Source organism: Strix aluco, chromosome 5 (assembly GCF_031877795.1).
Source record: "Strix aluco isolate bStrAlu1 chromosome 5, bStrAlu1.hap1, whole genome shotgun sequence".
NCBI lineage: Eukaryota > Metazoa > Chordata > Aves > Strigiformes > Strigidae > Strix > Strix aluco.
Window position 1 is genome coordinate 19,700,000 of NC_133935.1, and position 13,140 is coordinate 19,713,139.

General features: G+C 39.7%; 1 protein-coding gene across 3 annotated transcripts in view; it reads right to left on the reverse strand.

Annotated features, from left to right (window-relative positions):
- Positions 1–358: 358 nt before the first annotated feature.
- The window catches only part of RERG (RAS like estrogen regulated growth inhibitor), a 118,096-nt gene continuing 105,314 nt past the window's right edge, over positions 359–13,140 (reverse strand). For all 3 annotated transcript variants that reach the window (XM_074826280.1, XM_074826282.1, XM_074826281.1), the window contains exons 4-5: positions 7,438–7,511; positions 359–6,732 (exon numbers count right to left, since the gene is read on the reverse strand). In XM_074826280.1, coding sequence (XP_074682381.1) covers positions 6,325–6,732; positions 7,438–7,511 — 482 coding nt within the window. In that variant the 3' untranslated portion in view covers positions 359–6,324. The remainder of the gene's footprint in view (positions 6,733–7,437; positions 7,512–13,140) is intronic.

Below are 13,140 nucleotides of genomic sequence, written 5' to 3' on the forward strand. Positions count from 1 at the left end.
GGAAATATTGTACTGGCACTGATCTGTGAAGGTTTGCATAGAATCTGGGAGGTTATTGCTCCAATATGTTGCTGATATTACTTAATATATGCTTTTATCATGTTTCAGTTGTTAAGATTTCAGGGAAAATTATGCTTTTGAATTCCTGAGAAAAATGTCATATTCCTCTATTTGCAGCTAATTCTGTTTAAAATGAATCATGAATAGTATAGCTGGGGTAACACCAAGTAAAGTTATTGAGACATATTTGTTTTCCATAACTTAAAAACTAACCCTGAAATACTGAAAAATCCAGAAACTTTATTAGAAACTGGATATCAGAAACCTGGCATTAACTAAAAATTCCAACCATAACACCTGTTGCACAATAATAATTTTATTCTTTTCAGTTACATTTGCATAAAGAAACAAACCCAAGTCAAAAACTCAAAATATTCAGCTTTCTCCATTTACTTGTTTTAGTCAATCACCTGTGTATCAGTGTTAATGTATGAAATCTTGCAATTGCTTTTCAGGAAAATGGGAATTCCACCTTTATTTAGATTATGTCCCTTTGGGGTTATTTATTTATTTTGTTTTTTTCCTGTCAAAAGTTCCCTACTCTGTCTCCTTGGTATTCCTTGTAGCAATGACAGCTTTGACTAGGATAGAAGAAGCAGGATGGAGTTAAACCATGTGCACTGACAAAGTAATTGAATAATAAACCATTAATTTTTACTTTACTGATGTATTTTTAGTAACTGGAACTTGCTGGATTTTGAAATTAGGTTCTGTAAATTTCTGATACTACATAAATAAATTATAAAAAAATACGTAGGTTTGGTCTGCGAGGTATAATTTGAGGTCTGTCTACAAATTGTTTTCATTTCTTTATTATTCTGCATGTTAATATTTCATGGGAGGATATAGCTGCTTCTAGTGATACAGAATGTTTCAATCTGGTTTAGGACTGTTGTACTTGACAAAGGGGTCCATACTGTAATTATGAGATGATCCCTTACATAAAAAAATTGATTTCCAACTCTTCAGAGCAGCTGTGTTCAGTGTTTTACATCCAGAGGCATTTGTAAATACTACATTCCTGCAAGAGGGACCTGTGAGAAGTAATACAGCTGCTTTGCCCATAAAACATCCCTGGATATCAGAGTATATTGACACCTGCCATTTAAAAAAAACCCCAAACAAACCAAACAACCCCAACTTACTTTAAAACAATAGCAGTGCAAAAGACAAATGCTGCTTTGAGGAATCAAGTGGAGGTGAGAGAGACTAGTCCAAAAAGGCAGAAGACAAAACTCAAATTCTCTGATTTATTAGATAACAGTCGGTAGTGTAAACTTACCTCTCAGGTTCCTACCAGTCTACTTCAAACTAAAAATGGAGGTGAGATCCTTCGAGTGGATGAGAGGTTAGCTATTGGAGTGTGTTCTCCACATGTCGGCTACCAAGGCTGTGAACCAGGGCCTTGGCCCATCCCATGCATAACCCTGCTGGAGTCAGTGGGGTCCTGCTCTGGGAACTTAGCCTGCCTCTTTCTGCTGCAAGCTGCAGTAATAGCTTTCCTCATGTGGAACTGTGTTTACAGAAACCAGACTGAACTGGCCTTGCACAAGCCATCCTTATCGCCTCCTAGTAACCCTGCAAAGCACAGGAGGACAAACTGCTGCTCTGTATTTTCATAACCCTGCAGTAATTAGTGCCTGGCATCTGTAATGGAAATAAAGTGCATAACATCAGAGTTTCTAAGATGACACTATTTTCATTATATGTAAAATTTTTCAAAGAACATAAAGGCAGATACATCAAAATGCCAAGGAGACTTTTTTAATTAAAGCCTCTATCTTTTTTCTTTTCTTCTCAAGATATGCAAATGGATTGAGCCATTAAAGAGAAAGATAAAAGGAATCGCAAACACTGTTTATACATAGCCTTTATGACTGCAGCTACTTATTTTGCAGGAGACATTATTTTGACTGGAGCAAGTTATAGTGCAGCTTGACATAACTCAAGGCTGCTTTGCAGTGCTACACAGGCAGGCAGTGACTGGAAGGATGTCTTACCTAGTTTTGGGAGCTTTAACCCCACAGCATAGATACTGCACCCAGATTTCATGCAGTGCTCTGCCAGACGGGGCATTCTTATACCCCCACTGCTGTTCAGCTGTTTATGATCATGCTTTGGACTACTTGGTTGGCCAAGGTCTGGAGGAAAACATCTGGTTCCTCTCTTCTGTGATGAAGCTTACTCTGCTATAGCTTAATATCCATGCTATGTACGATTGTTTACCATTGCTATAATGTACCTTATATAAGATAGATATAATGTACCTTACATAAGGTATATAACGTACCTTCTCTTCAGAACAACAGCGAATTATCCTTGGAAGATGGGCATAGCTGGCAGCAGGTGGAAAATTGTCTCTGTCCAAATGGATGGCATAAATCTCCCAGGCTGCTTAGCCCAGGATTTTACCTGAGAAGCTTGGGATCAAGATCCATGTTATTTAGTTGGCAGGACAGAGTTTGGGTGGTGGGTTTCACTGAGGTCATTTAATAACCCTGGCACTGTAGCTTTTTTTGATCAGCCTTGAAATAGTTAGCAAGGACATTTTGTTCTGTGCTTCACCGTAGATGCTGCCTGACCTCTCAATTCCAGGCCTAGGAGCCAAGTAAGTTCAAATAAACTGATCCAAATGCTGAAGTGCTTATTCAGGCAAAATTCACTGTGTGTTTTCCTTAGATAAAGACTGAATAAAAACTGGCCCCTTAAAAGATGTAAGACACCACTTTGGAGACAACTAATGGAAGATCAATGCATAAGAGTTCAGTACAGAGAGCACTATTTTTTTATTTTTTTCTTATATATTATCTACAAGCACAAGCTTTCATATTTTTAATGTAAAAATGCATACAGATCATTATATATATAAAAATCAACTAGCCTTGTAGCAAACTGCCAGATGCAACTATCCCCAGGTTTGGGGACAACTTATCTGGATCCAGGTACAAACCCAGTGGCTGATCCTCAATTCCATCTGTGGTTGCACTGAACCCCCAGATATGAAGATTCTCAAAATTCTAGGGAAGTCTTGGTTCCTGATCCAGGTCTTGCAGCATGGGCATGACTAACTCTTCATCAATTGAAGATAAATATTTAAAAACTTCATGACAATCAACTTGTTGTAGGCAACAAGTATCCATTTCACCTTTCCTCACCCTTTTTGTTTATTGGCCTTTCCATCCTCTCTCCACAGAAGTGATAACGGGGAGAGGAGAGGAATTTAATGTTAGTGTCATATATGTAAATTTAAATAGCAGCAGTAGAAACGGAATTTAAACTGTTGATGTCTGCTGCAGAAAGGTTACTGAATGTGAGTTCATGTTGCATTTGGCCTTTTCAATTCTTGGGCACTTTTTGGCTCAGTTTGCACATTGTAGAAATAGGGCATGTTTATAACATAGCCAATAGTATGTTGAAACATTGTGAGCAACAGTAAATCAGGTTGCATTTAATACTATGTAATATGTATCAACAGATTATAATATACTATATTATAACCGTCCTGACAAGCAGCCTATTACACAGAGGAAACAAAAATAATGAGCAATTAAGTAAAGAAATTTGTGTTTGTGTGGGAGGAAAGGTCACAAAATACTTTGATGGCGTGTTTATCATGTTCAGCAGTTTCCAAATTTAGTCTTTGCAAATGAATGTTGTTATTTTTATTAGAGGTTCTTTATGTAACAAGTCATGTTTGCACAGGGGAACATTTTCTTTCACCAGGATTTTATAATTTCTCCATACAGACATTACAAAAAAAGATATAATTTGCTGGGAATCTTTTGGAAAATATTAGGGCCATAACTTAGCCTCTCCTTCCTTTCAACTCTCCTAATATGAATATGATTAATTTATTTTCTCTTGTCATTCATATATTACCTTTTTGTATTTTAAATGCAGCTCAACTCTGAACCCCAAGAAAGGTTTTCAGAGGAAAGAACTGCTGAAGTTGTCTTAGAGAGGGATAAATCAATTGCTTAGCATACTGACATAAAGACTTTTCTCTCAGCTATGTTGCCATGGGATTGCAGGTAAGGATTTTGTTTACTCCAGATTCGTGCAACAGCACTGATTTGAAAAATAACATAATGACCTAGTGCCTCAACTTGCAAATGCTCACTCTGGCTCCCAATGTTGTAACATACACATTTGCAAGTTCAGACTTTCAGCTAATGACCACTGGCACATGAACAGGCACTAGCTCTTTCTTTTACACTTGTCTCGATTCTGCATTACTAATAGGACTAAAAAATGGAAAACCCTCCCCCCCCTTTTTTTTACAAAAGTTAGAGGTATGATAAACAGTTGGGGAACAGGTGTGTCACAGAGGCAGTGATATCACCTGTTGCAGAAGCACACGGTGAAGTTTCCATTGCAGTGTGTCTAGCTGATGTACAGCAACATACCTGAATATGAGGACCAAAATATAGACATTGATTCCAGAAGAGTGAAATGAGTTTTCACTATCTAGAATAGGGGAAACAGAGAAAATAAACAACAGCACAAATAAAATATACATCTGAATGTGATGTTCTTTGGTGCTGGTTGGGTAAAAGAGAATGTTTAAAAAAATTTACTTTGGTAAAGTATCTTGAAGCCAATCCTTTTGAAAAAAGTCCTGACTTGGGACATCTCTTTGTCAATAGGGATATACAGGCTTGATTCTCCAGCCTGTTCCACCATTTATATGGCTACCTATAACTGTGTAAAGTGCTATTCAACCAGATATCCTCACTCTCTTACATCTGTGGCAATTTGTGTTTGATAGCCTTTTGGTGTTACTTCCTCACAGAGGCAGATAACTGTATGAAGTACAAAGCAGTGGAGAATAAAATTGTAAGTAGCTGCTACAAGGGGGCTGTTCCCATACAAGGGGGCTAATATTCCCATTTGTCATCCCATCCTTTGGCTGTGGTTCTACATAATGCCAGTCTGAGCTGCACACTATGCTGCCTAAAGGGATGCAACACATCTGGTGGGAGACGAGCACAATCTGAATGAAAATCTTCCAGTCTTCGTTCTTGCATTTCTTAGCATACAGTTAACAAACCAAATAGACAGGAGGCAAAACTTGACAGCTGGCTTAAATGAGATGCATGAGGGAGGAGGAGGGAGGAGAAATAACTGGACACCTTTTATCCCGGGCACCAAAAGCTCATAAAATGCACTTTCACTTCAATGTGCCAGATGAGTCACAAAAAAACTGTGCTGGTTTAAACCACAGAGTGCTTCAAGCAACATCTAGAAGTTTAAACAGCTGGGAATTATGGCCTTTTGATATGGTAGACGCCATTCACATCTGATTTGTATTTGGGCTTAGACTTTAAATACTTGCCTTCCCATGGATTCAGTTCTTCTTCAGTATAAGACAGAGTAAGAGGAACTACTTGAATTGAAATAAGACCAAAACAAAAATGTAAACAAAAGCTAAAACCCACCCATAACTAAATCAATAGTAATATGGTTATTTTTTTAGTTTGATTTCCCAACATATACACTCCCATTTCCCCAAGTACAGTACTGCACTTTGAGGGGGAAAATCTGAAATGCCACTGGACTAGCTGATTATTTCTTGATGAATTCTGCAGTTTCAGAGAATCTGGATAAGCAGCTGAACTTCAGCTCTGTTGAAATGTGTGTCTTGCTGGCTAAACACTCCATGAAATCAACCTTGCCTATAGTTTTTGCATACCTTGCTAAGAACATCAGCACTCATAGATTTGACAAAAATAACAAGGAAGGACAGTTTGGAGTAAAAGCACACAATGCACCAATTTAGAGCTGGTGAGAGGTGTCAGACAAACTTTCTGGTACAACACCGGAGTCTCTGCATGTATTAAGTCCTTGAGAACACCGGTTGTGATGGTTGCTGATGGACTGAGGGCTGAATCTTACTCTCCAATGGCTACTGAGGAGCTAGCTGGCTGGAAATTATGTTTAGGCACTACTGACTTGCAGGAAATTGGAGCCAGCCTTGTAGAAGCAGGTGATGCTCTGTCAGTGCCGATCCCCACAATCATCTAGTCCTTTGGAGTTCGCTGCTTTTTTTTTTCCATGTTAGCCAGAAGCAGTGTGGCTAAATACATTTCAAAACAGGAAAAAGGTCTGACCTTGTGTTACTCAAAAAAGTGGTGTGGTTTGTCTTTTTAATTTTTTTTTAATTGCAAAGCTTTGACCATTTTTAATTAAATGTGCTCTGCCTGCCTTGTCCCTACTCCAAGCTAATATGCTCTAAAATGCTTCTCTGGCTTAGTGCAGCTCTTTTTAGCTGCTTATTTTGGTAAGCATCTTATTAATTGCCTGCTTGACGTGGGTGGTGGAGCTTCGTCTCCGAGTCTTGCCCTGGACCATCTTTCGACGCCGCACCTCACGACAGAGCTCATAGAAGGCCTCCATAATGTTGCCCTCTCCTGTGCAAGCAGAGCACTCATAAAAAGCACATGCTAGTTCTGTGGCCAGCTTTTCACCTTCCTCTGTGCTGACCTGCCTGGAGTGATCCAAGTCTGCTTTGTTCCCCACCAGGATCAGGGTAACATTTTTGGGTTTTTTAACTTCATCCAACAAGTTCTTAAGTGGCAGCACTTCCTCAAAGCTGACTCTGTCCGTGATGTCGTAAACCAGCACAAAGCCTTCACCCCATCGCACATGTCCTTCTTTCTGAATAGCATCCTCCTGTTTTGAAAAGACAGACACCAGCCTTAGGAATTTGATTTATGAGGAAGATACCGGGCGTTCAGATAGATGTTGGTCCTCCAAAGCCTGCAAAACCATGGACATCTGCTTTACTTTATACTTTACACGCATCACCTTTTTTATCATGTAGCATAGGAGATCCGCTCTACCAAGGTGCCATGGGCTGCCTGTAGACAGGCTCGTAGCAGGCAACTGGAAGAGGATCTCTGTTGAATGACACCCAGCATACAAACTGTGCAGCGTGAGCACCTGCCATGGTTTGAAAGGAAGGGAGACCTGATTATGACAAAACTGCTCTTCACTTTGGTGGGAATCTTTGACTGAAGCTGTCAAGCCTTATCACTTGACTGTAGAAATATACTGTGATTTTGTGCATATTGTTGGGTTGGCCCTGAATCAAGGAAGGAGAACAAAATAATTTTATTCCCAGAGTAAACCCTGACTTGTTTGTTTTTCCAGTGTTCGAAAACTCTAAGCAGGGTCCCTTGCAGAAGGGTCTGGATCCAGCACGCTGGGTCCAGCAGCAAGATGATGGTGGTGGAGCAGAGGGGGCTTTGCTTAGAAGCAAATCTCTGTCCCCAGAAGTGGATCACACCTGCCACCCACCACACTGCTGCCACCACCGCATTCCCCTTCCCTGCTGTGCATCTGAGCCAAGGTATAATAGTACATGTACCCACGCACCTGACCAGCTGTATCTAGTATCTCCATGGAAACCACTTCATCATCAATGGTAGCTTGGTGACGATATGTAGACTCTAAAATAAGAATACATTTTGTGAAACGCATTAAAAGAAGGTAATTTTTTGATCTTCCTTACAGCTACCTTAGCACAAGACCTGAGATGTGACATACAGCTTCACTAAATTTTATTTGTTGGAGCTCTTACAGCCATTCTGGAAGACCCTCAGACTCCCTTTTCTACAGCAGTGACTCTTTTACCTCTCCCTGTACGGCACAACTCTTTCTTTCCCATGTCTTATACCTGCAAAGAGTTGTGCCTGTGGACGCTGCACTCTGTGTCCAACAAAAGGACAGTTTCCTGTGGCAAAGGCAAGGCTGCAGCCCATTTGTCATGTTTGCTCATAGGGAAGGCTGCCACCTATGAAACACCAATACCACTACTCTCAAAGCATCTAGCTCAACAGCCTGTCACTGCATAGTTTGAAGTCTCACAAGATCAAAACCAGTATGGTTGCAGATCAGGGAACCTCACCACTAAGCTCAGGCCTTGCACTGTGATAAAATTACAGAACAGTTAGCTATTTTAGGAATGTCTCTTTGAAACATGCTGAAATCATCACATTCTCCTCTTCTAGCAAGGGCTCAAGCAGTGATTTCCCTGTTTATGATTTATAAGGATAACCAGTGGGCATTAAGCATTCACACTATGCTACAGGAACAAAAGGAACCTATTTACTGTGTCCCAGGTTCTGGAACCAGGCAACTAATCAGAAAGCTAATGACAAAAGGGCTTGTTTTATCTTAATGCGCTGATGTTAAATTTGATAGCATTTGACCTAAAATTTGGAAAATTATCTGTGCTAACGTTCAAATTTATTACTGTTGCTAGCTCACAGATGTCCTATATCAAAAGGCAAATGCACATGCAGTAAAACTGTGGCCAGTGACTATGAATGCTTTGCATTGTCAGAGACACAATTCTTTTTATTTGGTGCAAATCTCCTCAATAGGAATGAAGGATATCTTTAAGGAAACACATTTCTTTAATTTGAACTTCTGAAAGGGCTCATGTTTGGTGAATGCCTTTTTTTGTTACATATTTAAGAATGTCACTCCTTCAAAATTATGAATGTGTCGATGCTGTCAGTGCTGCAAACACTCTCTTGACAAATCAAAAATGTCACTTCCCTCCTGTGCCACCTTAATTGCTTTAAGTAGCACAGCTGCCTCTAATAGGGACAAATGGTCAATTTAATTAGGCAGATGGCAAGCAATCTTGCTGTAGGGTTTCAGGCCACGAAGACTAGTTTTTTTAAAGTCTGTAAATACACCTTCTATTTAGCATTGCAAGGCTGTTGAAGGAGTTGGAGTCCTACCTTTGTGGTCCTAAGGCTATATCTACATAGCAGAGTAAGATATATCTACATCTCTCAGTGGTATGTCTTATACGTCCCTTCTGTATGCTCTCCTTGCTGCAGTAATTCCCTCAGGGAAATGCAGAAAAGGTAGGGGCTCTAGTTTGGTGTGGAAGCTGCAGTGATGCACCTTCAACAAGTTATTTCAGTGGCTAAAATGTTCAGTGCTAGGTTGGGACTCCCTGTGCAGCACTCCAAGATCCTTTTGGAACTTATGCTTTGTTTCATTGGGGGACAGTGCTGTGGAGATGGCTCTCTGAGTGAGTAATGTGATATTAGCTGCTTACTTGTTTGGGCCTTGTAATGCTTAAATGCCTTCAGCCATCTGGCCCTGCTTGACAAGTAGCTGTTGAAAACTGGTCCACACAAGTTGAGAAAGTGCTTATTCAACCATGTTTGCAGCATATCTGTGAAGTGTTGTTCTTAGAAGGCAGAGTTCAGTAGCCCATACAGCTCTTTCCCTATGAAATGGGAGAATAACTCTCAAGGAGTTGGCTTGTGCTCACTGAAGAAAAGCAGCATGATTCTTAAATGATACATGAATTCTCAAAATAGGACTCTAGTGACACTTTACATTGCAAGTTCAACTCACTTTGGCTGCTCACATTGGGATGGAATTTGATCCTGAATGAGTAGCACTGATTTGGGTCAGATTAGTGTAAATATATCTTAGTAAATGTGTGTCTGTTCCTGTGCTTTGGAATGTGTGGTAGGCTGGGTGAATTTTAATGAGGAGTGTAAAACAGCTGGATGTTTAAAGCATTTTTTAGTGTAATCACAGACATGGCTTCTCCTTCAAGGGAGCAGAAACATCTGAAGAATCTGGTTGTCTTGGAAGTTACAATCCCTGAAGCTTTGATTTCTAGTCTGTTCATATTGATCCTTTCGTACTCCACAAATGCATTGCCTTGCTTTAGGATTTATTAACATAATTTTCCCTGTGTCACTTTTTTTTTTTTTTTTTTTTTTTTTGAGACATGCAGCTAGAGAGAAATTAGATGACTTGAGATACCTGCTGGATCCCTAACTGGAACAATCAACAACACAGGCATCTGTGTCTCTGTTAAGCAGCCTTGACTCCTATTAGGGTTGATAAAGTAATATATGTACTGGATATATCTTGTCTGGCCTCTTTCCTGGGATAAATAACACCTCAAAGCACACAGAAGTCCAAGATTGGTCAGATGAATCCAGGCTGTAAATGTCTTATCATCAAGTAGAAAGAGCAAAGTGTAACACTGTACCAGTGGCTCCCAAGATGACTACAGGCAACTTTCTGAGCTTCAGATTGTCATTTGCACCAGGTGATGCCTATATAGCTATATGGCTAAAACATCATAGGTAGAAAAGAAATCTCAGAGCTCTGTTTTGCTTGTTATAGACTCAGTGTCAAAACTTGTACCCTCAAAGCAGAGTTAGGGAGCTGCTGCTGCTGACTGAGCTGTGGTGTCTGATGCTGCTAGTGCTGTGGAAACAGTCATATTTGGTTGTTTGCTCTGCTTCGATATAAGTAAGTAAGTCTGACCCGTTCTTGTTGGTTTGGGGGTGTGCTATGCTTCTATTCATATTCCCAATAACAAGATCAAAGGTGCTGATGATTGTGGCTTTGAAAGCCGATGCCAGGCTTCAGGGTCCCACTTGGTTATAAAGCTGTAATCCTCCAGCACTCTTGCTGTGCAAAGCACTCTTGGTTCTCACAGTTCTATCGCTTGAAAAACTTAAGTTTACTTCAGAAACATTCAGAGCTGTCAAAAAGCTTGAGAAACATGTTGGAAAGTGGTAGCAGTTTGTTTTTAAATCTACAACATACTGCCACAGTAATTTATTAATAGGAACTGGATAAAATTTTCAAATTACCACAGCTGCTGAGTAATTATGGAAATAAAGATTTTTGTGGGGAAAAAAAATATTTAAAAACTCTCCTGGGGTGCTTTGTGTTGATAAGCATGTTACAAATCTCCCTATTTTTCTGAGCAATATGATTTTTAAAAATGTAGGGAAAAAACCTACTAAACTTATATAGAGAAAACATTGAAGCCCATGATCCATAGACTGTTCACAGACACGATATTCAGTCACAGCTTAATCACATCCTTGTGGTTATGCTTATTGTGACATATCTAATAGAGTTTTGGCCTATTAGACTTAGCTGGTCATTTATCAAACCTATTTGTCCAGGACTATCCTGATCTATTGAGTTGGAACTAGATGATCTTTAAGGTCCCTTCCAACCCAAATCATTCTATGATATCTGTTCCAGAAGGTTAGATTTTCAGAAAAAACTCTATGATCTGAGAACTAATTGGTAGTTCTTGGTTTATATTTGCAGTGATGTAAAAAGCTGTTTTCAGCACTTGTTTGTTTTGAACAGGAAATATGTATCAGGCGTATGTCACAGTTCTGGAAGGAAATACTTGCATTGGAAGGGTTTATTGCTTTTAGGAAAACACTTGTAGTAGGAGTAGATAAATCAGCTGAGATGGAGCAATGACATACACCATTTTATATGTAAATTTAAGGAACAGCTGGGACTCTTTGGTTTGCTTTTAAGTATGGAGGGACATAAACTCTGTTTCCATACAGAATTTTAGTTCATTTTTGTCAAGAAAGGTTAATAAAACAAGGACATATAAAAATACTCTAAGAAACTTTGGTGAGGTGGTGGCTTTCAGCCAGCTGGATCCAAGAACTGCAAGAGATCTACAGAAAGAGCTTTTGTGTAATAATTATAGCTGAGTTTCCACACCAAAAAGCTTCAGCTAATAGGCAAGAACTTTTAAGTTATGGTTAAAGTCTTGTTGGATGGCAATGCAGCAGTACATTTAAAAGACTAAAATTTCCCATAATTATTTCTGATTACATAATAAAGGTTCCTGTTCTTTGTTTGTCTTTTTAAAATAAACTTCCTGTTCATTTAGACTCCTGCAATCTTTGACATCTATCAGGATTGCACCTGTCTATCACATTTGAGAACAGTGACTTTGACAGCTGATTGGGAAAAAAATTTACCTCCATTACTAACCCTGGTGCTGTTTGACATGTTCTCCAGAGCCTCCCTTGAGCCTGCCTTTGTGAAATCTGTCCACCTCTGCATTTCCTTGCTGCTTCAGGAACTTTTGACCTTTTAGAAAGCCCCTCTGAGTTCAACGTACCTTCCTGACTCAGAAAGTCTCTCCTGCCTTCTTCCTTCCCCCACTCTAGCTCTTCTCGAAACTCAATTGAATGTATTTTTCTTGCTTGCATCTGGCTGTTACTCCATCCATTATTTACCTTATAGGAGGATTTTTATTTTCCAACCATCGGTGGTTTTACAGTAAAGCACAGTACTAGCCTTGTGTATTTAGAACATATTTCTAATGCTAATACAGTGTATCCCCACATGTCTCTATTAAATGATAGTACAGACCCGAAAATAAGCACAGTTGGGTTATTTATCAATAATACCATCAAATGATATGTCATGCATTGTTATTGCAATCATTATTATCACATGTCAAAGCAGAAAAAGTAGTAAAACAAAAGTTACTAAAAGGAAACTGACTGACAGCTCTGATAATTGGACTTGGACTCTACAATGTTGTGTTTCTGCATGCGTAACTCGAAGGGTCAGAAAATACAGAAGGAAAAGTTCCAGGAGGTTGTACCAGTACCTGTGATGTGCTTTATACGTACAACTGTCATACTACATGAACATTCATGTCAAGCTACAAATTTAAACAAAATGTGTATGAAAGAAGGTGTTTGTTTGCAGTGATATTTAATTCAACTCTAGGGACTCTGCCATGCATGCCTTGCATGCAGTCTGCTGTTGTGAATGCTGCTTTTGGAATTGATATGGTGACATACAAAGGAGTTTCTTTTCTAACTTCATTTTTGGCTCTTTTGGCTGCCCTCTACAAGGCTACATTTGCTGTAATCAGAATTGTATTCCCAAACTAGTCAGATTAAGCTGAGCACAAAAAAGTCATGTGGGAGGCACTGAAGGCAGTGAGTATGTTTTAGCCTGCTGAGCTACTTCTAGTTACCATTTTCAGTCCAAGACAAAGCTCTCAAATATTTCTGTCCTGTATAAACCCAGGTTGGGCGGAGGGTAGAGACCCTATTAATGCCCCTAAGGAGGCAGAGGGCAGAAGAGCCAGTGTATGTTCTGGGCAGTCAGCAGACATGTGCCTGGGTGCGGGGCTGTCTCTGGTCCATACAGATAGGCAAAGACTATTAGTAGGTGACCTCAGAGGAAGCTTCAGGTGCTGTGGGGTACTCATAGGGGACAAAGGATGCTCTATGGAGC